Below are 25,367 nucleotides of genomic sequence, written 5' to 3'. Positions count from 1 at the left end.
TAAAGTAACCAACCCAAAATGAAAAGCCTGAACACGAATTTAAAATACTCACAACACTGGCACAGCACAACAGGTAAAATTACACCCTAAAAACAGAAACAGAATCAGAGACTTTACTACTATTCATGCACTAGAAACAAGAAAAAAAAATCAGGAAATGAAAAATGAAAGAAAGAAACAAAACTGAAGCAGACATTTCTAAGTTGACAAGCCTGGCTTGTGAATAGTCCCAGGTCTGGCAAGCAAGAGACACACCAGCCTGACACCACTGCAGCACTCACAGGAACAGGGCTTTTCCTGGAGCTGTGGCCCAGCCTGCCCACTGGTAATAAACCACACTCTAAACTGTCTGTAAGATGGCCCCAAATTGCTAAAACCCCTTTATTTTAGATGATTTAGCCTTTTTTTTTGAACTAGTCCCATTCATGCTTTTAACCTTGGCCACCCTCTTAGAGACACCCTGTTACCCTGTGGTGCAGACAGATTTCACTGCCACATCTTTCTGCCATTCCTGTTCCTGCCTTTCCACTCCATCCAGACAATCCCATGGCTTGGCCTCTCCCATTCAGCCCCACACTCAAACCTTCTCAGCTCTCCCCCTTTCTCTGCTTCCTACCTGTGATTATTCCTGTCTGCTTTACATTAACTTGTGAACCAAATCCATGAGCAGAAACCTTTCTGTGTTAGAGAACTAACTCAGTCAGGATTTGAAAGGCAAGGCTATCTTAATTATTATCTCAGATCCAAGTGCCCTGAGGACACTGGAGTAAAACTGCTGTTTCATCTCCTGTCCTACACTCCAATCTAGATAGACTGAAGAGGAAAATCACCGGGTCAGTTCCTCATCTGCCTCTGACACCTGCACTCAATGTTCATCTGCAGTGGTCACAATGGGAATTCAGAGGTCGTTTTTGGAAAGGATCCACCCTGCTTTGACACCATCACACCCTGGCCCAGTTATACACTGCTTATGTCCTTTACTGACAGGAGCATAATCCACTGGTAAGGGGCACACACACATTCTTTTCCTGCACTGGAAGGTATTACAAAGGTGCAACAAAGACAGCAGATCCTTTAGGGGCACACAGTTTCTCCCACAGTGTGGGGGAGAAGTGGCCTTCCCTCTTTTCCTCCCTGGCAATTATCACCTGCTCCCATCCTGTACAAGGTAGATTTTGCTCACCTGTTGTAAAGCTGCTGAGAGCTGAATGTGTAAAGCAAGTAAAGGGTGTTTCCAGTGAGAAAGGCCAGGATCCAGAAGACAACCAGCACTGATCTCTTCTCCTGGGCAAGGAAAAGGAGCAGAGTTATTTCAGTTATTTTCAGTTTTTTGAGTTGAAATCTCAAGATTTGAGCTAAGCCTTCAACTGCTGAAAAATCCAACCCAGGGGATGCAAATATGTAACAAAGTGTTCAGTAATTAGTTTATTTACACAGGACTATAAAGTAAAGTCTGTAAGGTAAAGACATCTATAAACACAAGTAGAAATGCTTCTCACTCATGTTCAATGGAAATGAATTGAAATAAGCAGGTGAAAATGACAGAATTATTGCAGAATGCATTTTCAAAGTTGGGATCTTTCTTGGGACACCTAAAATCCCCTGAGATTTAAAATGCAGCATGACAAACAGATTTTAAAAAAATCCATTCCACGTATTGTCTTAAATTCTGAGCTGCCACCTGGCTGGAGCACAATTCATCAAAGAGGTGTTTTATAAATAGACCCAAAGTCACTCAGTGGAAGGCTCAGCTAAATCAAATATACCCCTCCACTACCTGCAGCACATCTGGGTGCTATCCTAAAGCATGGTGGCTCTGGAACATTCATTTTTGATTGAACAAATAATTAAAGGTCAAAAGAAGTAGAAACGTTGCATTTTAACATACATGGAAAGTTACAGACAAGCTGGATGGCAGAAGACACTGTCCTGGGTCTTGGCCCTCGGTAACTTTGGGGAGTAAATTTTATTCCTGAGAGGAAAACACCCACCATTTTTCTTGTGAGCTGATTTATTAAGAAAGGAGGTGTCTGTAGCTGCTCAACAGCCAGGCCTGTTGTGCTGAGATTTAAAGGAGGCAGATCAAGGGGCACACTGCTGGAAGGCCAGAGGTGCAGAGGGCAGGGCAACAGCAATCTGTTACTGGGCTGTGCCATTCATCTCTTCACTCCCTGCTGCATCACACTGACTCCACTGCTGCTGGCAGATACAAGCATGCACTTGTGCCACCCAGGTCATTTTGACAAAAAAGGAACTCTAGCCTTGTGCTTTTAGTGCTGTTGAACTGTTCTCCAAACACAGAAGATCAGAAGACCTGAAAAGATCTGCTGGTTTACATTCTAAGCATACTAATGCCCAGAGCATTATAAAGCTACTAGCAAGCAATACATCTATGAAATCTTTCAGCTGAACATCTCAAAACATTATCTAAATGCTAATAAGCTAAATCTCATCATTAATAAGTCAAACAGGCTTCAGCACCTCTGCTGTACATGATGGGAAACCAAGGTGCAGAGAAGTGCTGGAATAGGCACTGCCAGGCAGAGGGAGATGCAGATCACAACATCCCTGACCTGTCCTCTATTTGTTTTACTACACCACATTTCACAAAAAAGCAGGACAGAAACTTTGGGAGAGCATCAGTGGGGAGAGGCAGGACGGAGAAGACAGATCTGTGCACATATAAACGCATTCAGCCCTACACTGCAATCAAAGGTTCATCACAGATGCTATTTTTGCATGGAAAATTATGCTTGCTGGGAACAGAAGTGTTGGAATCCAAAATGCAGGGAATTCTCAGAACTTTGCCTAAACTTTGTTAGCCTGTAAGCCAAAGCTTAGAATTAAACACAGGATTTGATTTGAGACCTTGGAAAAGGCTTCCAAATTTAGGTGCTAGAAGTAAGAATGTGGATTGTAGCTTGAAGCAGAGACACATTAAGTGGAGGAAGGTTTAGAGTTTTAGAGTTTAAGATACAGAAAAAATAAAAGTAGTTACAAGGGTAAACAAGAAGTTTAGAATGCAGTACTGTAGGTTTGTGTGTCATAACATGATTAGCTAAGAAAGCTTACACTGTAGCATGAGTCCATAAGATGAAAGCCCATAAGGATTGAGGCAAAAGCATAAATATCCTTGTTAGCAGTGTTTTATTAGTCAGTAAATCCTTAAAAGGTCTTGTAGCTAGGGGTCTGGGACCTTCTGAACCATGCAATGAAGATGTGAGCCGAACTCACCCTTAGTGCCTATGCAGAAAATAAGAAAATAAATCACACCATCTAAAAAACTCAGAGGTCCTGTCTCTAACTCATTGAAAACTCCTTCAAAAATCCCCATCCAGAAGGAGGTAAAATGCCAGACTCACCTTCAGAGCTACCTGCTCTCGGAGCGTGGAGTTGGCGTAGGCAAAGGTGCTGGCCATGCCAATGCACACAGCAATTCCTGCAGGGAAAGGCTCTGTCAGGGAGAAACTGCTGATGCTCTTTGACTTGATCTCACCCCCAGCACCCTACCTGCAAGACAGGAGTCTCATCCCTCTGAACCCTTCTATGCTACACAGATATCTTTGCTGTCACCAAGGTAAGCTCTCCCCATCTCTCCTACAGAGCTCTGAGGGAGAAGCCTTGGTGACATCCTCAGCCTCACAGGAATGTCAGGGAAAAATCAGGAACAGTAGCGGTCAGAACAGGAAACTAATGGATCTGACCCAGATGAAAACAGCTTGGACTGAAAGTTATGGGGAATTTATCACATGCACTATCCCATGCATTTGAGCACGTTCCCTTCATGCTGGACTCCATCTGGACACTGCCACCTGGATAAATGTATCAGACATCAGAGCCGGATAAAGCCTCCCAACCACCCTCTAATCACAGTTCAAAAAGCTCTGACGAACGCTCACCAAGCTTGTGCTGGAAACAAACTTTAGCCAGGAGGATCAAGATGAAGGGAAGTCCCTTCTGCAGCCACCCAACCACAGCTTTGAGCTCCGAAAGAGCCGGGGCCGGGGTTCCGGCCTGTTCCTCGGCGCCCTCCTCGGCGTGCCCGTGCCGGTCGCCCCCGGCCATGTGCAGCAGCGAGGAGCCGCGGTGGTGGCCGTGCTGGAAGTGATGGGCCGGGGCCCGGTGGTGGAACGGGGCCCCCTCGGCCCGCCCGGCCGCCTCGTCCCTCGGGGCCGGCATCTGGATGAACACTTCTCCCCCTCCGGCCGCCGAGCCCAGCACCAGCCCCGCCGGGAAGGGCGCGGAGGCGATGGAGGCCGCGGGGATGCCGGCCAGCCCCGAGAAGAGCTGCTGAGGGGAGGCGGCCTCGGCCTTGAGGCTCTCGAACACGCCGCTCTCGTCCACGCTGGCCTCCGAGCTCAGCGTCTGGCTCCGGCTCCTGCAGCGGGCACACACGCCAGGGGCTCGGTCAACACGGGCTCACAGCGCTGGCTGCTGGTCCAGCCCAGCCCTGAGTGCAGCGATCCCTCCACAGCCCCTGTTGCTGCTTGCGGCTCCAGGCACAGGTCACCAGCGGGACGGGGCTGCTGAGGAACGCGCCTCGAGGTTTTCCAGCATCGGCCTCGTTACCTGGCTATGACAATGGGAGGATGCCAGCAGCTCATGTACTTGGCAGTAGCCAAAGAACTCAGGGTTACAACTCACTTAAAGATTTTTTGACTAATCACCCAAAGTAAAAGCATATTGGCAGTAGTTCTATCCAACCACTATAAGCACACGTACCTTTGGTTAAAACAATGCTCTCTTATTTCAAACACAATACCTGCTACCTTAAAACACAATGCACAGAGCTCCATTATTAAGCTTAGAATTTCCTAATACATATTAGATATACTTTTGCTAGATATACTTTTGTGTAACTTAGGGATTTATTCTAGCCAAGCATTAGTACACTGACCATGTTCTATTTGTCCTTACTTTCTACATCTCATTTAACTTTTTTGCTGACAAGCCTTATGGCTACTGCTTAGCTCTAATTGCAGTCTGCTGTCTCTGAGGCCTGCCTTTCGCAGCTTTCCCGAAACCCTGATTTTAAGGATTCCCACACTCTCAGAACACCAAGCCCTCCAAATGTTTTTCCCTGTATTTTCTGTCAGGAAGTCACAGCTGCAGAACTGGAGGCCAGCAACCAGATCAGAGAACCTCTCCAGACCTGACCAGAACACATCAGCTCCCCCACCAAGGAATGAAGCTCCCAAACACCCTGCTTGCTTTTGGAAATAAACAAAGGAATAATACATCCAGTATCAAATCCAGTATCTTCTATAATGATTTGAGTATTTAAAGAAAAATATACAAAACCTCATGGAACCTGAAACAGCACCACCAAGTCAAGTCCTGCTATAAACAAATAAACTAGGCTAACTCAAAGCAATGACCTACCCCCAAAATCCTGTCTTTATTTTGGGACAATCACTTATTTTGGGACCTGCCCACTGATGAATTGCACCAGAAGAGACAGAATCACCAGGGGAAGAGAAGTGTTGAGAGCTGCTTTGTGTGTCCTTGACCTGACACAAAAGTGAAGGATGTGCTCACGGGTTCAGATAAATTCTTTTATTTTTATATTTTTGGTAAATTGGGCATGGATGTACCCAAATTACTGGGCGGAACTGGTTCTGGCACTGATTCTTTCCCAAGCATGTTGGAATACAGCCAGATTCCAAAAAGAAAGTCTGAATACCTTTATCCTAACAGCAAAAGTCAACAGGGTTTTTTTCTTCACTAGAAGTCAATGCAAGGAAAGTTTAGGTGAGAGGGAACAATGCAGGTAACAAGTACAATGATCACCAGGCAGTAAATGCCTGACAGACAGCAAACACTTCTCTAACCTGCAAAAGGAGAGTAAACAACAAAGGAACCTCAGCAAGAGGCAAAGCCCACAAGTAAGGCGTGTTGCAGAGCTTTGGTCTCTCCTGATTTGAGTCCTGGGAGATCTCTGACTTTAGGAACAGCAGTTACAAGTTGAGACAGCTCACGCAGGGCCCTCAACCCTCTCTCCCCCATGGGTTCCAAAGCCTCCCAAGGGCACAGAGCTCTGCCTTTCACCTCCCCCTGGGGACACCCTCAAACCTCTCTGGCCAAACCTTCCCACTAAGCAAGCTCCTAATAAGGCTTTTTGTAGCTGCACGCCATTCCCACTGCATCTCCACAGGCTCCTGCAAGGAATCCAGTCAACAAGACATTGCACACCTTGTTCTGGTCCAAAATATTAATCAGGCAGGCCTTTAAATTCACACCTAACATTAGAACTCAGGGATGTACACACAGCTTATGGCTGGGAATGTAACAAACAGCCTGGGAGGAACCCAGTGCTACAAATAAAGACACAGCTATCCTTTGGAATATTATTACCAGGATACACAAGTGTGCTTTCAGCAGGAAGGAATTAATCTGTGACATATTTATAAACAAACAAGGTTTTTTTTGGTTGAAATTGTAAGGCTGCTGAAGTTAACAGAAGTGAAGACCAGTGGCAACAGCATTTCCTTCTACAGTTAGGAAAACTTCACACTATGTTCCTGACTATGTATTTACCCTGTTAAAAATCAGAAGCATCATGCAGAAAAAAACTGAAGATGGCTTTCTTTCCCCTGAAATTAAGAATGGTACCATGCTAGCAATGGCCATGACATAAGGCTTCAACTCTAGTTGCAAAACCACTATAGAAAATAAAATATTTACTAATGATCTTTCACTTATAATCTCAGCTCAAACAGAGCAATGGAATTTGTTAGTTCCATCTTTGTCTTGGAGTAATTAGATTAGTTTCTTCTTCAGGAATAAAAATTTTAAAAGTCATACTCTAACTCTGGGAAAGCACCAGGGAATATTTAGTACCAGAACAACAACAGTGACAAGGCTCCCTTGCTGATGTTATAATTACAGAAACAAATTTGAGGTATTCTAAATACTCACATACATGAAGATAGATAGACTCTGGGAAGATGCAAAGAGTCACCCAAACTCTTTATAAAACACTAAGTCAGAGTAGTTGGGAGCTTCAGACCAGCAGACTTTTTAAACACCTCAGTAAGAGACGTGTAAATGGTTCCTGTTCACACAGGTCCGTCCTTACACCCTGACAGTGCTCAGGGTCCCCACAGGACTGGGCCATCAATCCAAGCCCTCCTCCAAGCTCCACCATCCTGCCCATGCTCAGCCAGCTGTCTGCCAGCTGTGCCATCCTGGATCACCCTGAAACACTGTGGCTGGCAGCAATCAGTGAGTGACAGCAAGAGAAAAGTAAACTTGTCTCTAGAATCCCCAGACTTGAGTAGAGAGCCCAGCCACACCACACACACATGAATTTGACTTTCTCAGTTTTGAGCTTTCATCTTCTAAAACACCCCCTACTCTTAAATCAGAACCCTCCTCTTGGGAGAGGAACATGGAGGGAAGAAGGGCAAGGATTTACCTTTCAGGAGGCACGGTGTCCGTGTTGCTGCTGTGCCGCCTCTGCATTTTCCTCAAAACCCTAAAACACAACACGCTCAACATGAACCCTGTGGCTCAGCAAACCCCAGAGTGGCTACTGGCACAGGCCCTGGGGGCAGAGGGCTGCGGGACCCGCTCAGCTGGGGACATGGCTGGCAGCAATCATTCGCTTCTGCGGCACAGCACCTCGAGCTCCCATTTGTTTCTCAGTACACTTGAAGAGACAGCTCTGAAAGGCAAACGGGGGCACACAGGTGTCCAGGCTGGGCAGGAATCACTCAGGTCCCCTCCTGCAGGAAGTGGCAGTCACCAGGAGGGATGGCATGTCCTGGCAAGGAACATGGGGACATCTAACAGTGGCTCTCGATGTGACACGTGACTCAACGGCCTCTTGGGAAATCAGATCCAGTCTTCTTTTTCTGCAGGAACTTGCTCTGCAAAGCAAAACTGAGAGGGAAGAAGAAAAAGAAAATGTGTAAACATTTTTAATGAAAAAAATACAATTGTCTCATGACAATATTATTTTAAACAAGCAACTCATTCATTTTAATCTACAGAAATACCATTTGCAAAGTCTGGCCAATAGGCCCACAGTACAAGAGCTACTTAATAAAATGTAAAGACTAAGATTTAAATACTCTAATATAAAAAGTTATAACATTATTAATAACACATGACAATATACACATAGACGTGCAGCCCGTGTGTAAAGGCACAATGGCTCTGGGGAGGTTTGCCAGCTGTCTCAAAGCACAGTACCTGAAGAGCAGCTTTATCCAGAGGTGAAAGGTGCCACGCTGGCAGAGATGGAAGCCCAGGAGCGTGCAGACATTCACAGATGGAGCACCTCAGACAGTCCAGACTTCAAACTCATCCCAGGTCCTCCCTCCCAGCCAGTGACTGTCAGCACCTGGCCCCAGTGCTCACACAGGCCCACCTGGAAGAAGCACACACAGAGAGCAATTTTCAGCACAGCACACAGAGTTTTACCTCTCCATCTCCCTGGGAAAGGCAGAGAGGTGCAGGAACCCTCGGTGCTTCAAGCCCTGCCCATGTGCGTGACCCAGCAAAGCTGTTTTCCTCTGGGACTGGCACCTGCAGCCCTGCTTCCCACACAGGCACTCCCTGGGAGTGCTCCCAGAGCTGTACTCGGCCTTCATTGTGTCCATACACACACCTTTTATCCCACACACGTGTGTGTGTGTCTGTAATAAATACAGACAGACATAAATGTATTTATATATACATGCACTTGTATCACAGAACATATCACACACATATAGCATAATATATATTTTATATATCCATCTGTACGTACATATGTGTACAAATGCATATACATACATATATGTATATACATATATACATATATATGTTTACACAGATGTATACACATATATATACAGACATATCTATTAACACAGTTCTAAACATACATATACACATCTATATATACACACCATATACACAGTATACATATATAGAGATGCATAATATGCGTACATAAAGATATATATACATACATGTACACATACATGTATATACATTTGTAAACAGACATATCTATTAATACAGTTCTATACACACACATGCATATGTAAATCTATATATATAGTATACATATCTAGATATTCATACATATATATGTATACATACATGCATATATGTATATATACAAACATCTATTAATACAGTTCTATACATATGCATACATATATACATCTATATGTACACACACATATATACATAGTATACATATAGAGATATACACCTATATACGTATAGATATACATACATGTATACACATATATACACAGAAATATCTATTAATAGAGTTCTATACCTATACATACATCTATACATCTATATATACATATGCATATATAGATACACTCCTATACACATATATATACACAGAGATAGATAGATAGATAGATAGATAGATAGATAGATAGATAGATAGATAGATAGATAAAAATTAAAACCATACAATTCTATACGTACAGACATATATACATGTACACACAGACATAAGCCAGGCCTTTTTTTCCGTTATGCGGGGGCAGGAGGTTCCCGCTGCAATCCGTGGTGCAGTGCCCCGGCCCGGCCCCGCTGTGCCGCCGTACCCAGCGGCTCGGCTCGGCTCGGTGCCGCCGGTGGTGCCGGTGGTGCCGGTGGTGCCCCTGGTGCCCCGCGCACGCCCGGCCGCGGTTTCCGCCCGCCCCGCCCCGCCCCGCCGGCGGAAGCGCTCGGGCCGCGCTGGGGCCGCGCTGGGGCCGCCCGGGGCTCGGCGCCGCTCGCTGCGGGCCCGCCGGTGATGCCGGCCCCGGGCCCGCGCTGCCCCTCGCCCGGCCATGGTGCCCTGCGGGGCCGTGCTCTGGCGGCGGCTGCTCAGGAAGCGATGGGTCCTCGGCGTCGTCTTCGGGCTCTCGCTCGTTTATTTCATCACCAGCACCTTCAAGCAGGTCAGTGCCGGCCCCGGCCCCGGCCCCGGCCCCGGCACGCCGCGGGCTGGGTTAAAACATCCCGTGTGCCACGGTGACTTTCGTTCTTCAGGTGCTGTCACCGCACTCCTGGGTAATGCTGCCGTAAGAATGACATTATAAATACTTAATGGTGTTTAAAATAGGAATGCCTGATTCTGTGTTTGACAGCAAGAGTGGTTTGAACCAAAACTGGGAAAAGAAAGTCTCCACTGGGTTTGGTAGGTGTTGTTGTGTCTTTTGGGAATGGTGATTCCACTGGCAAAGGGCTCATGAAAGAGAAATACGTTCAGCTGCGGTTATTTAATATAATTCATACTACTTTTGTGGTTGTAGTGACTGAGTTCAGCTGTCTTAGCTGATCCATGGTGAGCTAGAATACCCTGACTTTACTGAACTGTGTGTCTTCCTGTTGTGGATATGTATGTAGTATAAAATACTACAAGTAGTAAATTGTTTGCACCATTAATGCTGGAATTTCCTGTGCTGTGGAGTTTACAAGTACTGGGCATCTTTAATCCTGGGAGAGGCACGTGGATTGAAGTGGCAGGAGGAACTGGTATGTTTGGTGGCATTCCTGTTTTTGTTTCAGGAAGAAAGGATGGTGAGAGATCGGACTCTCCTCCAAGTGCAGGAGCATGAGCAGCCCATCATGTGGAAGGTGAAGTTCAGCTCGGGGAACAGCAGTCAGCTGAGCAACCAGTGCAGGAACTCTGTGCAGGGGAAGCTCCTCATTACAGATGAACTGGGTATGGTTGATATTTAGTTGAATTTATTCTGCATATGGCTCTGCTGAATGCTGTTTTGTGTGTCTGACTGCTGATGACACTTTGATGTAACAACTGCTCTTTATTAAGGCATTTTCACTCAGCCCTTGCCTGCTCTCCTCTGGCTGGCTGAATTTCAGTGTGGCTGCAGATGCTGCTGCTTTGGTTCTGTGCACACCAGACTCAGGCCCAGGGCTGTGTGAGTGTGACTGTGACCACCTTAAAGCCAAAGAATCCCCGTTCCCTTTGCACAGAGCCCAGGCACTGGGTCCTGCTCAGTTTGCTGTGGTTGCTTGCAGAGCTCTTTGTGTCTCCCTGCAGCGTGCTCCTGCTGTCAGGGGAGTTTGGGAGAGCAACTGAGGAAGCCTTGGCCTTGCATGGAGGCAGCTCAGGGTGTAATTAGTGCTCAGGCACAGTTAATGAGCTCGTCTGACCCTTGTAAACCCAAGGTTATTAACCACTTGTTTTAAGCAGTAGAAATTAAAGACTCTTTCCTGCCCTGCACTGTTGCTCTGTGCTTGTTGCTTAGACCAGGATCTTTCTTGGCCACAAATCAAGGCTATAGAAAAACCCACCACATCTTTTGTGATTTGCATCAATGTTAAATTTGGCACTGCCTGACTTAGGCTTAGTGCCAGTTCATAAGATCTCTAAAAATTACAGATCTCTCACAGACTAATGCTGTGGTAGGACCATTTTCATAAGGATATACACCATATTTCTATACTGTTAAGGATTCCACTCAGCAGTGAATATTACACTGTCCTGCATGGCTAAATCTAAGTCTCTTCGTACTGAACTGTAAAAGAATTATTCAGACACAGCCCCGTTGCAAAAACTTGTGTCATGTTTTTTTTCCAATATAATCAATGCCATTCCCATTCCCCCTTTCACAACAAGGAACTGTGCCCAAAAAAAGTCAGAACTTAAATAATCTGCATTTAAATACTCATGCTGTATATAGAGCACACATTAGAGCAGGATATGGTAGCTGTGCAGATAACACCAGGCTGTCTGAAAAGCTGCTCTCCATTTCAAAGAGTGGCTGCACAGGACTGAGGGGGGATCATCATCTACTAAATGACAAACAAACCTGCTCTTAAGGAATGTGGTTCTTACTGCAGATTTTCACAGAACATACAGAGGGGTGTATAGCTTCTGTGAGCTTCCTGTGAGCTTCTCTTAGATTCTTGTCACTGCTGTTGCTGTTTTCCAGGCTACATCTGTGAGAGGAAGGACCTGCTGGTGAATGGCTGCTGCAATGTGCACGTGCCCAGCACGAAGCTGTACAGCTGTGACAGCTGCCTGCCCAACGGCTGCTGCAGCATCTACGAGTTCTGCGTGTCCTGCTGCCTGCAGCCCAGCAAGGTGATGGGCTTCCTCCTGCTTTCCAGCTGCTCTCAGCTGTTGGGTCCCTCTGTGGCTAAAAGTGCTTCTTTGTGAGGAGCTTTTCCCTTAGAGGGACAGTTCCTTTTCTTGGAAGGATGAGGAAAAGCTCCAAGGAGCGTATGGCAAGCTATAAATAAAGCTTTAACAAAACTCGTCCTTCCCACCTTTGGGAGAAAATACTGGGAGCCTTGAAAAGTGTTTCAGCTTCAGGGGAATTGCATTTGCCAAAGGGGAACGGTTGCAGAAGAGTTATTCCAGCCACTATTAGTTTTGTAATTGGCATTTCCCCTTTTTCTGTGAGCTTCTCTTAGATTCTTGTCCTGCTGCTGGGGTTCTGAGGCATTAACCTTTCAGTGCCTTTCAGTGCTTGCTAGAAATCCTAAGTGGAGTTGCTTACTCTTCCTCTGGTACCTGAGCTTTGTAGGCTGGGGTGGGCTTTCATTACTCCTTGCTGAAGCAGAGTGTTTCTGATTTTTGCCTTCTCTTTGCTGACCACTTCAGCAACATCTCCTGGAGCGGTTCTTGAACCGGGCAGCGATCGCGTTCCAAAACCTCTTCATGGCAGTGGAAGATCACTTTGAGCTGTGTCTGGCCAAGTGTAGGACTTCATCACAGGTGAGGCTCCAGCACACGTCCAGGGCCCAGAAAGTGCCCTTGGGAAATGGGGCTCAATCCTGTGAATGGCTGGTATGTTGTGTTTGTATTTTCATCAAAGCTGAAGCTATGGCTGAGAGCCAGTCTGAAGGCAAAGCATGTGTTTAGAGCAGGACGAGTTGCACATTCTCTGTAGAAAAGAGGGGCTTAACTAAAAAGAGACTGAGTTCAATGACCAGTGAGGATCTCAGATGAGTTCTGGGGAAGATCTCATTAGGATGAAGACAGTGAGAGCTGTTCCCAGTAGCCTCAGAATGCTCTTTATTTTATGGTACAGCTGGAGACCAACCATGTGCTGACAATCACCTGCACAGCAACTCAAAAACTGGGTTGTAATTTCTTTGCTTATTAAGGACAGAGGTGAACTTATGTTACCCATGTGATTTTATTAGAAGTTTTGGTCTAAGCAAGCAGTGGCCCTTTTAGAAAGGGCTGTTGGCCATGTCCTGCAACTTCAGTATTTCATAGCAATAGGGATGGACTGCAAAGGATAGAGTCCCAAATGTCTCCAAAGTTACTGGGATTTTTTACCCATAAAATCTGAACTCTACCTTTTGTCAAGAAAAACGCACACATCTCAAGTTGCAACTTTATTGTACTCTGCTTGCTTAGAACATTTGATGATACTGCCTAAACGGATCTAATTTTTTTTATATATATAAAATCTGTTCCCACCTTCTTGGGTATTCTCTTGAAAAGGAGGTTCTGGTTCAACATGGCAGTGCTGTAACACATCAGCTGCCTCTTGTATGCTGGCAATGCAGAGTTCTTTGACTCCAAAGACGCTCTGATGTGTAGAAGAACTTGGGATTTTTTTGGGTTTTTTTTGCCTGTGCATAAATGCTGTGGGTTTTGTCCCTCAGTGAAGGGATGCCTTGTTTCACTGTGTGTATATTGTCAAAGTTTCTCCTCCTTTCCTGGCAGAGTGTGCAGCATGAGAACACCTACAGAGACCCAATTGCCAAATACTGCTATGGGGAGTATCCCCCAGAGCTCCTGCCTGTGTGAGAGCTGCAGGTCTGAGCAGCAGAAGGAAGGAACTGGAGCCTTGAATCCAAAAGAACAAGACAGCAGCTGTTGCTTTACCAAAGCCTCTGTGTAAAAAGCTTGCCTTGTATTTGGGGGCAAACCCAGAGGTGAAGAGAGGAAGTAAGGAACTTCAGTTCTTCAGACTGAATCTTGCTTTCTTCAATTTATTGTGCACCTGCTTTGGAGTGCTGGTACTGTGCTGCTGTGCCAGAGCATTCTTTGAATACTTCCTCTAAATTTCAGGAATCATGGAGTCAACCTAGGCTACAGAACGTCATGGGGAAAATATCTAATGTGTCTTTGCAGCTGTAAAAGGAGGTTCAGTTGTGTCTCTGCAGTCCAGAGACTTTCCAGAGGGACAGTAGTAACTGGAGGACTTCTCCTTTCAGAGGGCAAAGCATGCCCACTGTGCTTCTGTCTCTGGAACCCTTCTTGACATGCATGGTGTACACTACATATGTAATTATGAATTATTTATTCATTTTATATGGGTCACTGGCTTAAAGTATGGATGCTTTGCATAGCTAGTTGTGGATGCCTTTCAGTCCCTGCTTTGCTGTGTCAGCTAGAAGGGATATTTTAGATCCTGACTAAAGTTGGTAGGGTTTTTTTTTTTCCTCCTTAGTCTAAAGGAATTGTATTGGGATTTGTCACTATAGTGCTTATGTTCCTCTTAGTGAGTTTAAACCATTCAGAACTCCAATGGAGTTGTTCTGCCACAGTCCCACAGCACAAGAGAAGAGCAGGGATCTGCCTAGGATGGGATGTTTATTGTCTCTGAACACTTTCCGTGTTACTCTGCAGCAGTTTCCTCAAAGAGGAGTCCAGTTTTGCGAGCAGCTCTCTGCTGTCCACTTGCTGACAGAGAGCGGGGAAGATTTGTTTGCTTGAACTTGTTCAGGCCTTGGCATTTCAAATGTACTTCCCTCCTGGTTGTGCAGGAGGCCAAAGGGTGGGGTGAGCTCTCCACACCACCTTTCCCAGACTGCCTGTGCCTTTCCACACTGCTCCCGTGAAGGAGGCAGGATGGGTCTGTCAGCCTGCTCCAGCTCCTTGGCGGTTCTGGCAGATCCTGAAATGTTTTACATCTCATCTGCATCTCAGGCAGCATCTCCTTTTAGCCCTTGGAACCCCCTTGCACCAAATTCGAGCTGATCTTCACCTTTGACAAACATAATAAACAGGACTCAGTTAAGAAGACAAGAATTCATTATCCCATGCTTGCTTTACACAATCCAGTGCCCAGCTCCTGCCGCTGTACCTCAGGCAATGGGGAAAGGAAGAGGGCAACCTGCGGCCGGGAGTTTAGGATAAAAGGTGGCTGTATCCTCCGAAATCTCGACAGAGACCCCACGGGGGGTATGGCGTAGTGGACTCTCTCCCTTTATTCGAATAAAGTTGCAGGACTCCTCTGTCTCCATTGTGGACAGTAGCTTTTCATAGCGCGGCTTTTCGCACACGCTGATCACACGAGCAGGGCAGCGGCCCGGCCCGGCCCGGCCCGACCCGACCGCCGCGGGGCCCTGACGCGGACTGAGGTAACCCGGAAGTGACGCGTCTGATTTTTGTCTTCCCCGAGCCAATGGTAACGCCGGCCGCTCCTCACGTGACATCAGCACCCGCCCTTGGGGCGTGGCTCCCGCGGCCGCGCGCGCGCCTAGCTGAGCACGCGCAGTGCGGCCGTCCCGGCATTTCCCCAATTCTGTGGGAATTCTGAGGGAAAATCCCCCGTCCTTCCGTGAGAAAACGTCCCCGCAGAGTCCCCGCGTCTGCCCGCGGGGGCACGCGTGGCGCTGTCCCCTCGGGAGCTGTGCGGGGGCACGGGCGCTGCTGTGGGAGCAGGGGCTGCTCAGGGGCGGGTGAGGGCTCCAGCCGGCCCCGAGACCCCGCCGGGGCCGCAGCCGCTCCTGCCCCCTCCGCGCCCGGGGACACACGACACGAGCCGCGGGGGTGAGGATTAGCCTTTATTGCCTTTGTTTCAACTCTGCGGAAGCCCCAGGCAGGTCGAGGCCGCCTCGTGCCGGGTGCTGGAGGAGCGCAGGAAAGCCGGGCCGCGGCCGAGCCCGCCATCCTCCCGCTGCAGCAGGCGGCCCTGGCCGCTCTGTGTCGGCCTCTCTAATGCCCCCTGCGGGACGCCTGGGGACAAAGAGGAGGTTGGCTGCACTTCGCAGCACGAGGCAGCGCTGCCGGGCCTGCTCAAGCGTGCAAAGATGGATTTTTCCCATCCCTCCCAGGGCTGCTGCTCTCCCTGCTGAGAGAGGGTCGCCAAGGAAAGCGCGGAAAGCTTCAGTGGCCGTGTCTAGAGCCATTTGAGGGCAGGTGCCAGGGCGCAGTAATAGGTGCCATTGTCGTCCTGGCAGGCGGCTGCGATGGTGAGGATGCAGGCGTTGCTGGCGAGGTCTTTGGTGGCCGAGAAGCGGTCGGGAGTCCCGGCAGGCTTGTGCTTGTCTCGCTCGGAGTTGTAGTAGAGCAGATAGCTGAGGGAGTGGCCCGGGCGCTGCTGGTACCAGGAGATGCCGAACTGGCTGATGTTGTACTGGGGGCTCAGGGTGCAGAAGAGCCGGGCACTCTGCCCGGGCAGCACGAACACGGAGTGCGGCTGGCTCAGCACGGGCTGGGCCCTGGCAGCTGCACGCACCGGGGATGCAGTCAGTGATGGGCTGAGCCGTGTCCCCCGTCACCCTCAGCCCCCAAATGTCCACAAAGCGTTACCCAGCCACCACCCTGCTCATCGTATCACACAGCCCCGGAGCACAACGCCCTACTCAAACCAAGCCCTCCTTGGAGAGCCCAGGCCTGCCTCCACCCTGCCGTGCCCCCAGGCAGAGCCGATTCAGCCACAGCACCCTTACCTGTGCCCAGTGTCCCCAGCAGGAGCAGGACCGTGAAGGCCAGGGCCATGGCAGGAGGCAGAGGAAGGGAGGCTGTTTCAGAGTGGCTCTGGGGTGCTGCACAAAGCCCGGGTGCTGTGCCGGGGCCGCTGGTGGGACGTATGTAAATGACACGGGGGGCTCAGGGACTCGGCTCCCCGGGGCTGCTCGCTCTGCTGCAGCTGGGCTTCAGGGAGGGGCTGAGAGCCACTCACCTTCACCCCAGCCCGCTTCCTTCAGCTGCACCACGCCACCACCCCACGCCCTGGGCACTGGGGTGGCATCGCTGACCATCTCTCTTTGCTGATGGGAGGAGCAGAGAGGTTTCCCTGCGGTCTCACACTCAGGCCCTCTGCTGCCAGGCATGCAGGAGGTCAGGAGCCTGAGCCACACCATGCCAAGGACGCCCTGGGGAGGCAGCAGGCTGGGGGCCGCCAGGGAGAACAAACGGAAGATGGGAGGCAGCTGTCCCATCACAGAAGCAACAGAAGGAAAGCTGCTGCTCCTATCATGCAGCTCCATCACTGTGGCAGGAATGACTTGGCAGGGTCTCAGCATACCTTGCAGCAAGGGTTGGGAGCTGCTGAGTGTTATAAATTGAGGCAAATAATTTGTTCAGCTTTTCGAGAGTCAATAAGAAATTAATTGATTACAGCAAGCGATGGCAAGCAAACAGCGCTGGGTGCAGCCGGGGAGTCAGCGCTCCGCCTACGGCTCACACCGTTTCCCCCTTCCCACAGTCTTTTTATACTCTCTCTTCCTTCCGTGTCCGCGGTACCTCTGGGTGTACTCTGCGCTTTCGCCCTCTGTTGCTAGGGGGTCTTCTTTTACCTTCTAGTGGTCGTTAGAGGAAGGCTCCTCTCTTCTTCCTCAGTGAAAGTCTACGACCTTGTAATAGTCTTTTCTATATAAGGTTACATGTTATATGCATCTAAGCTCAAATCCTGTTACTTACACAAGACTTCCCCTTTAGTTTCTTGTTATTTACACAAAGCTTTCCCCTTTTTGTCCTAATGAACAAAGAGTCTTTCCTAACTTATCACACTGAGGGTGCTGCCTCTTGGCCAGGGCCACCTGAGGAGCAGCAGCCGTGGGCAGCCCTGGTGGGTGGCTGCTGAGGCCAGCGGGCAGGAGGCGTGTCCCCAGGCAGCCGGGACAGAGGTGGCTGCAGCACAGCTGCTGCGGAAGGACAGCAGAGCGTTACAGCAACGGCCACCAGCTCAGCGGGCGTGGAGCCACTCCTGCCTGTGACACCTGTCACCAGGGCCACTGCGTCACACGGCCACCAGCCCGGGCTGTCCTCAGCAGTGAGGCCAGCAGGCGCTCCTCATGTGCCAGAGCCGCTGGGCACCTCCTGCCCTCCAGAGGCAGGCTCAGCCCCTGCCGGTGCCACCTCATCACCGTGAGGGACAGGAACAGCCACTCCCTCCCCTCTGCAGCACCCGCAGAGGCCCCAAGGCAAGGACGCTTGCCCCTGCAGATATCAGCAGTCTGTGTTTCATGAGCTCTTGCAGGTACGAGCACCCTGCAGCTGTTGCCCACCTGCACTCCCCAAGTTCTGCAAAGTGGTGTCAAGATGAGCACAAGTCTCCCTGCACGTGTCCCAGGGGAGGAGTGTCACACACACACCTTGTCCCAAGCTCTGAGCAGGTCCAGTCCATGGATTAGACTGACTGTGAAATGAAACTTGGCAAGACAGAGGGAAAGCACCTCCTCATGCAAAGAGGGGCATTCCAGAGAAAGGGAATTTGTCCTCAGAGCAGTGAGCACTGGATAATGCAGCACATCAGTGTTGTTACTGGTTCCCACCATTCCAGCCTCCCCATCTGCTGAGCAGCCCAGGGACGTGATTTCATCCATGTTTTCCACAGGAAAAGGGGATGATGCTACAGGGCCCTGACTGCAGGAACACTTGCACAGCAACATTTGGGCTCCAAATAGAAGATGCAGCTGGCACATGACCATGTCCACCATGGGGCTGCAAAACCCCAGTGCCTCCTGCACCAGAGTAGGACCAGCACAGACAGGGTCCTCAGGGGGATTTTTCCAGTGGCATCCAGCCATGTCACACAGCAGGCCAGGCTGGCCTTGCAGCAGTGCTGGGCTCAGGGTGAACAGATCTGGCACCACCACAGCCCAGATGAGCTGCAGGACAAATGGGGGGGGGGGGGGGGGCAGGAAACACCACGAGACTACAAAAAGTCGGAAATTCAGAGCATCTGGGACCACATGGAGCCGGCAGCCTTCCCAACAGGCTGTTGTTTAGCTCAGCCCTTGCTCTGCCTCCCCTCTCTCCCCCCGCAGGAGGCTCGAGAAGCTGCAGGGGCCATTCACTGTTGCTGGGCAACCTGGCTACCGAAACCACAACAGCGTCGGTGGGGACGTGTGTCCCGGGCTCCCCAGCAGCTCCCAGCGCTGCCTGCAGGAAGGGACCCGGCCCCACGGCCCTGCCAGGGGCACGGCAGCACCATGTTCGCCACAGTGAGATTCGGAGGTAAGTGGGGAGAGCCCCGGCCCTGCGGCCAGCCGGGCACCTGGGCCACCCCCGTCAGCCCCACAAGGGGCAGGGAGGGACACAGCACCTGGTGCACAGCAATGCCCAGTGCTTCGGGAGCAGGCAGGAGAGCCCTGCCAGGGCACGGCAGCATCCTGCACCTCCCCCGCTTTTAAAAAGGGAGATCTATTGACGGGGCTCACCCCCAGATTGGGGTGACCCTGGGAGGTGGTAAAGTCTCTCCTCCAACCCGGGTCTTCAAAGAAAGACTCAGTAGTCTTCAGTTGTCCGCTCTCAAGGCAGTTTATTGCACGTTATCTCAAGGCACACAGACTCCCTGACATTGTCTTGGACTCCTTCTCCCTCTGCGTCTCTCTCCGTCTCTGTTTCTCCCACCCAAGGGGCTGGTGCCATCTTTTATATCACACATTACCTATTAAATGTTTATAGTTTTTCCCCAATGCCTATCACCTATATTGAACAGTGACTTTCTACTCTAAACCAATCTGTGAGTGCCAACATCACCAAGAACATGGGGGATAGGAAGGAGAAAGAAGGAGGACAGGGCACGCCCAAATCCCTCCATTTTAGAACTTCTGACCCCCATGTACAAAACTCAGACCCCTCTGTACAAGGCCTAAAACCCCCCTGTACAGCACTCAAAAATCCTTCCTTTCACTTTGTGACTACTTCTATTATAACATCTAAACTTCTGTGATTTCTTGTTCTTCCTGCAAGGTTGGTAAATTGTTCCATGGGTCAAATTCAAAGCCACAGGGGTTTCCAGCTGCCTGCCAGGGTCTCAGATGCTTCTGACCTGGACCCAGAACATCCAAGAGTGTCTGAGGGACATTCTGGGTTCCAACAATCTATTACCTCTACGCTCCAAATCATGGGAAAACCACTCCAGCAGAGCTGAGTTAAGCACAGGGAGGGAGGCTAGAGGTGAGGATGAGTTCCCAGCCTGGCAGCTCTGGGAAACCACCGGAGGGGGCCCTGCTTATCTAGACACAACCAAAGAGCCATGGGGCACAAGTGCCAGCTGCTAGCAGAGCTCCTCTGTTCTGGGCTGTGTGGGAAGGCTTCCCTGACTGAAATCCTGGCTCTCAGTTTCAGAGAGCAGGCATTTGTGGGAAGGAATGAGCAGCCCCTATCCTGACCTTACCCAGCTGGCTGAAAGCCTTGGCCTCACCCCAGACACTCGTGGCTGAAGCCATCAGACACACAGAGTCCTAAGCCTTTGCTCCCTCTGCTATTTGAATTGGATCCCCAGCTCTGACTACTGACGTGTGTCAGCCCCGGGGGATTTCTCAATTGTGACAAACTCGGTCAGAGTTCATGGCCAAAATATCCCTGGGTGACTCAGCCACAATCTCCAGCTCTTTCCCCTTGTGACTGGGACCAGCTTGTAGGAGGGGACTGGCAAGGACCAGGACTCACTGCTTTTTCCTACTCATGCTTGATGAAACAAAGTTGAAGGACAGAGACACTTCATCAATCAAATCCATCTTCCCCTATCACTTTCTCAAGGTCAGGATTGAAGGCACTTGAGACAGTATTTCACGTTCAGACTCAGGTGTTTATTGTTTCTTATCTATGCTACAGTCTCACTACCCTGACTTCGGCAGCTTTTTCATTAGCAAGGCACAAAATGGCTAACTTTGTTACAAGGTCTTTTAAAACTAAACTGTCCAATTAAGAAAGGACACCTAGATTATTTTCCCTTTTAACCCAATAACTGATCCCCTGAAATCCACAATGTGGACTTTTCTGTCCAGTTACAAAACATCACCCAAACCCATGGAGAAGAAGGAAGAAGAAGGTAAAGAACAACAACCTGCCTCTGTCCTAAATATGAAACAAGATGGAGGTTTTATTTCTATATTCTAAAATCCAAAACTCTAAGTTTTCCATGCTGTGATATTACAGGCTTCTAACCTACTACACACCCCTAATCCCAGTGCTATTAATCAAATTTAAAAGCCTGTTCCACGACCTCAGGTCAAATGCAGTGTTCTCTCGTGGGTCTGTGCCTTTAAGCACAGAAAGTTTAAAATTCTCAGCATCTGGGATTCCATCATTCCCCAAATGAAAGTGCTCATCTTCTCCCCTTGACCTGGGGCACTCTCAGCACCCACAGCTGCAATGCAGCTGCTCAAGGCCCTGCTGATGCCACGTGAGGGTCCTGCCTTTGCTGGCCACAGTGGGCACCTCTGAGCCACCTGCTGTGCCTCCTGCCATGCCCATGTGGTCCCTGGGTTTGGGGTGACCCCACTCCTATCTCAGGTCTCATTCCCTGTCTGCAGCCAACTGCCAGGAGATGGTGAACCTGCTCTGCTGCGTCCGGACCCTCACAGCTCACCTGAAGTGGAAGTGTCAGTGCAGGCCTGAAGGTACGAGTGCTCTGGGCTGTGGTCACCGAGGGACTGCCACTCACCTGTAGAGGAACAGCACAGGGTAACACATGGGTCACATGGGAGTCACAGAACATCCCAAAACGCAGGGAAAGGGACAGCGAACCTCCCACTCCCCAGATCTCAGCAGATTCTGTTCTAAATGCAACTTGTCAAGGAAAATTCCTCTAAACCCCACAGGCTCATGTTGGCCCCACAGGGGCAGCCTGGTCTTTCTTCACCACGTCTCTCTCTCCAGACTGCATTGATCTGATGGATGAAAAGGGCACCCTGATGAACCTGAGCAAAGTGGAAGATCCTGCATCTGAATATGCCAGTAAATACCTGCAGGGAAGGCAGCGCTACATCCTCGTCAGAGCTGTCCGTGAGTTCCTTGTGCAGACAGCACAGCTCAGCCCCCGGGCCAGGAAGGGCCTGCTCTGGGGAGGGCTCTTCAGCAGTCACTTGGACACAACCCAGAAGCCAGCTCGGATGAACAGCTAGAGCTGAGCCTTTGTTTGTCCAAGGGCTGCTCCAGGGGAGAAGGAACTTTTCCTGGGCAGAACCACCTGCCCCGGTTACAAGCCTTCAGTTTACAGCCAGGAAAGATACTAACTCCCATTTCTCCCATTCTGCTGCCAGGAGAAGAAAACCCTGAAGCCACCTGCTACGAATCCTTGCTTGAGGACCTGGGGAAACACTACCCTGATCTCCCAGGTAAGAGCCAGGCACCCACCTCACCTCCACAGAGGAGTCAGGGGTGTAGGCATGACTCCTGTTTCACCTCAGCCCTCATACAGCACCTGTGGGACTCTCCTCTGATCCCCTTGTGCTCCTTCAGGGCTCTTATGGGCAGTGAGAGCAGTCAGGCACCGAGGGAGGGGACAAGCAGGGCTGCTGTGCAGGACCCCTCCCATTTAAGAGTGACACCCCACACCAGGCAGAGGCCTACCCAGCTTGTCCCCATGGCAAAGAGGGTCATCTCCTTGGAACAAATCGGGGGGAAGGACACCAGGAGAAATTGGGAAACCCTCAAGTGTCTCTCCCAGGCTGTAGTCTCACAGGTTGGCAGTGCCTTGCTCAACATGTAATGGGCACTGACCAACACAGCAGGAAAACACAGTTCTGGAAGGGCTTGGTCACTCCACAGATCGGCTGCAGCAGCTCTCAGGAAAGACTCAGAGGACAGACCAGAGGAAGAAGGGCTCCTCGCAGAGGGCCCAGCCTCACAGCAGCACCCGAGCCAGGAACAGGACCACCTTACAGAGCAAGAAGAGCTTGAAACACAAGAACACCCCTAAGTGAGGAACAGACCCGTTACTGGTCACAAAGGCAGCACAGCCTCCACCAGGGCCCAAGCACCTGCCCAGGTACTTATTCCCAGCACAGCAAGAGTCCCCTGCTACTGAGCCCCTCTCCCTGTGGTCCCCTGCCCCCGCAGAGCTTCACACTACCACATCCCAAGCTGCACCCTGACAAACCCAGCATCACAGCCAGGCACAGGCACCATCCTCCTGCTTCAGGGGTCTCGTGTTCCCCTGGCATGGCCTGCACTCCCCAGGGACAAGAACCTGCACTCCTATCACTGCATGGGCCTGCTTCCCACTGCAGCATCAGTTAAGCACCTGAAAAGTGTCCTGGTTTCACTGTGCCACTAAAACTCCAGCTGAAACCTCAGAATTCCCTCTTAGACCACCGTGAGGAACAGGGTATCCTGCCAGAGGCCAGGCCATGGGCAGCAATCACGAGGCTGTGCTGCCAAGGTGACTGGAAGAGGAAAGCAACTCCAAACTTCACCTGATGCCAGTGACCTTGAGAACATTGCATAACCTTCTAAAGCTTCAAAGTCAGATCAGCCAACTGTATCCACGTCCCACAGCCAGACAGGTCACACTCTTAGCTCTGAGGGCAGGACAGGTACTCAGGAAGAGGATATCTACAGAGAAGTAATTTGTCACTGAAAATACCACGGGACACGTGTTGGCTTACCTCTCTGCTGCCTCTCCTCTGCCTGGAGGGCAGCCAGTGTCTGGACCTCCTTCTGCCAAGTCATGCAGGCACAGTCCTTGCCAGGCTGTACCCCTGTTTGCAGGAAGTACACACTTGTGCCTTGTCCTCTGGCTGACAATGCTAATGCTTTGGTAGCTTAGTTTTACCTTGAGAATTAAATAAAGAGCGTGCACAGGTGATAGGTCCAAATAAATTCTTTTATTTCTCTGTAATAAATACAGTGCTATCTGAACACTGAAGACCCTTGGGTCCAATCACTCCTTTCCTTCCCTACTAGTTCAGAAGTGAATTACCACTAGAATACTCCTGTCTGGTCAGTCTGCTCCCTCCAGCTCACTCCCTGTCTGTCCTTCCACTCCCTGTGGATAGCAGGGCTCTACACCACGATCCTCTTCCCTACGAGGGGCTGAATTCTTCACAGGAGAGAAGAAACACCTACAGGGAGGAAGCAGAAGTTCAGCATTAGGAACATGTTCCAGCAGCTGGAGTTAAAGCTCTCTCACCCAGTGTAACCAGATCACGACCTAACTACTGACAACATCTTGTGCTAAATGCAATAGGAATTAAAGAGTCAGCCAGGGAGAGCAGCAGGCATCCCATGGCAGTAAGAGTGGCTCCTCTAAGAAGATACCTACATCCTCCCAGCCTTCACAGAGACATGGCCAAAATCATTTCTCCTTCCCTTTCCAGCTGCCTTTTTCTCTTCAGGACACAGGAAAGACACAACTGCTCCCTACTAAAGCCTAATGAGCACTATATCCCCCAAATATCCCTTCTGCAACCTTCAAACCCTCGGAGGCGCTGTGCTGGCAGCAGTTCCCTCCGGCAGGGACGGGGCACACTCACCATTGCTGTACTTGCACTGCTTCAGAGCCTCGTTGAAGCCCTCGCACAGGGTCAGGTCTCTCTGGTTGGTAGCGCATTCCAGGAACTGCTTCATCTCATAGTGGCAGGGTCCGTAGGGCGCCTGCTGCAGCACGGCCCGGGGCTCCTGCGGCCACGGGCCCGGTCAGGGCGGCCGGGGGCAGCGGCGCCTCTTCCAGCGCTCCCGTCCCCTCGAGCGGGGGGCGGCTGCCCGTCCGTCCGTCCGTCCGTCCTTCCCGCCGCGCACGGCCCCGCTCCCCGCCCCGCTCCCCGCTCCCGCCGCCCCCCGCCCAAGGGCGGCCCAAGGGCACAGCCCGGCTCCGCTCGCACCTGGGCGGGCGCCGCCGCCTTGGCGGGCTCGGAGGAGCCGCCGCTGAAGACGCCGGTGATGGCGCTGCCCACGACGTGTCCCACGGCGGAACCCACGGCCACGCCGGCCGCCGTGCTCGCCATCTGCGCCATCAGCCCGGGCTGCGCCGGCTGCGCCGCGGGCACCGGGGCCGCTGGGGCCGGGCTGCGGAGAGAAAGGAGTCACGGGGGCGGCACAGGACGGAGTGCCCCGGTGTGCCGGCCCCGTGCCGAGCGCGGCCCCGGTACCTGGCGGGCGCCGGGGCGGGCCGGGACACGCTCCTGCTGCCGCGCGCCATGGCTGCGAGGGTGAGGGCGAGAGCGAGTGCGGGTGCGCTCCGCCCCGCGCCCGCCTTAAGCCGGCCCGCGCCCCGCCTGACGCAGCGCGCACGCGCAAACGGCGGCCGGAGCCGGGCCCCGCCCCGCTGGGGGAAGGCGCGGCTCCCGCGGGGCGCACGCGCAGAAAGCGCCGGGGGCGCCTGCGCACCGCCCGCCCGCTCCCGGCAGAGGGCGCGCGAGAACCGTGCGGGCCCGGGAGCGGGAACCGGGCACGGCATCGATCACGGGATCGATCATGGAACCAATCATGGGATTGATCACAGGACTGATCATGGAACCGGGCACGGGAT

The 25,367-nt window shown here is 50.9% G+C and overlaps 5 protein-coding genes across 14 annotated transcripts in view; 2 read left to right on the top strand and 3 right to left on the bottom strand.

Annotated features, from left to right (window-relative positions):
- The window catches only part of RNFT2 (ring finger protein, transmembrane 2), a 29,332-nt gene extending 19,725 nt beyond the window's left edge, over nt 1-9,607 (bottom strand). For 4 of the 6 annotated variants that reach the window (XM_053994146.1, XM_053994149.1, XM_053994150.1 and 1 more), the window contains exons 1-6: nt 9,442-9,605; nt 8,197-8,374; nt 7,418-7,884; nt 3,900-4,378; nt 3,363-3,439; nt 1,184-1,284 (exon numbers count right to left, since the gene is read on the bottom strand). In XM_053994146.1, coding sequence (XP_053850121.1) covers nt 1,184-1,284; nt 3,363-3,439; nt 3,900-4,378; nt 7,418-7,500 — 740 coding nt within the window. In that variant the 5' untranslated portion in view covers nt 7,501-7,884; nt 8,197-8,374; nt 9,442-9,605. Of the gene's footprint in view, nt 1-1,183; nt 1,285-3,362; nt 3,440-3,899; nt 4,379-7,417; nt 7,885-8,196; nt 8,375-9,441 lie in introns of all 6 variants that reach the window. The other 2 variants (XM_053994148.1, XM_053994147.1) reach the window with 2 other exon arrangements.
- Nucleotides 9,608-9,708: 101 nt separating this feature from the next.
- Nucleotides 9,709-15,175, top strand: SPRING1 (SREBF pathway regulator in golgi 1). Its single transcript, XM_053994153.1, has 5 exons — nt 9,709-9,902; nt 10,513-10,669; nt 11,904-12,055; nt 12,578-12,691; nt 13,655-15,175. The coding sequence occupies exons 1-5, from the start codon at nt 9,792-9,794 to the stop codon at nt 13,736-13,738; spliced, it is 618 nt and encodes a 205-aa protein (XP_053850128.1). The 5' UTR covers nt 9,709-9,791; the 3' UTR covers nt 13,739-15,175.
- Nucleotides 15,176-15,445: 270 nt separating this feature from the next.
- C18H22orf15 (chromosome 18 C22orf15 homolog) lies at nt 15,446-23,135 on the top strand. 5 transcript variants are annotated; one of them, XM_053993907.1, is made up of 6 exons: nt 15,446-15,709; nt 18,934-19,123; nt 21,430-21,516; nt 21,776-21,901; nt 22,159-22,233; nt 22,627-23,135. In XM_053993907.1, the coding sequence occupies exons 2-6, from the start codon at nt 19,099-19,101 to the stop codon at nt 22,815-22,817; spliced, it is 504 nt and encodes a 167-aa protein (XP_053849882.1). In that variant the 5' UTR covers nt 15,446-15,709; nt 18,934-19,098; the 3' UTR covers nt 22,818-23,135. The 5 variants fall into 5 exon arrangements, with proteins under 5 accessions (XP_053849882.1, XP_053849881.1, XP_053849885.1 ...); XM_053993906.1 differs by lacking the exon at nt 15,446-15,709 and adding an exon at nt 17,892-18,143; XM_053993910.1 differs by lacking the exons at nt 15,446-15,709; nt 22,627-23,135 and adding exons at nt 17,892-18,143; nt 22,358-22,619.
- On the bottom strand, nt 15,713-17,214 carry VPREB3 (V-set pre-B cell surrogate light chain 3). The gene is made up of 2 exons (XM_053993914.1): nt 16,612-17,214; nt 15,713-16,387 (listed from the first exon to the last, which is right to left on the bottom strand). The coding sequence occupies exons 1-2, from the start codon at nt 16,658-16,660 to the stop codon at nt 16,059-16,061; spliced, it is 378 nt and encodes a 125-aa protein (XP_053849889.1). The 5' UTR covers nt 16,661-17,214; the 3' UTR covers nt 15,713-16,058.
- Nucleotides 23,136-23,704: 569 nt separating the features above from the next.
- On the bottom strand, nt 23,705-25,080 carry CHCHD10 (coiled-coil-helix-coiled-coil-helix domain containing 10). Its single transcript, XM_053993913.1, has 4 exons — nt 24,988-25,080; nt 24,721-24,904; nt 24,373-24,517; nt 23,705-23,961 (listed from the first exon to the last, which is right to left on the bottom strand). Exons 1-4 carry the CDS (start codon nt 25,035-25,037, stop codon nt 23,942-23,944), a joined length of 399 nt encoding a protein of 132 aa, XP_053849888.1. The 5' UTR covers nt 25,038-25,080; the 3' UTR covers nt 23,705-23,941.
- Between the last annotated feature and the right edge of the window lie 287 nt (nt 25,081-25,367).

This window comes from Vidua macroura, chromosome 18 (assembly GCF_024509145.1).
Source record: "Vidua macroura isolate BioBank_ID:100142 chromosome 18, ASM2450914v1, whole genome shotgun sequence".
Classification (NCBI taxonomy): domain Eukaryota; kingdom Metazoa; phylum Chordata; class Aves; order Passeriformes; family Viduidae; genus Vidua; species Vidua macroura.
This window is presented reverse-complemented; position numbering and strand designations above follow the sequence as displayed.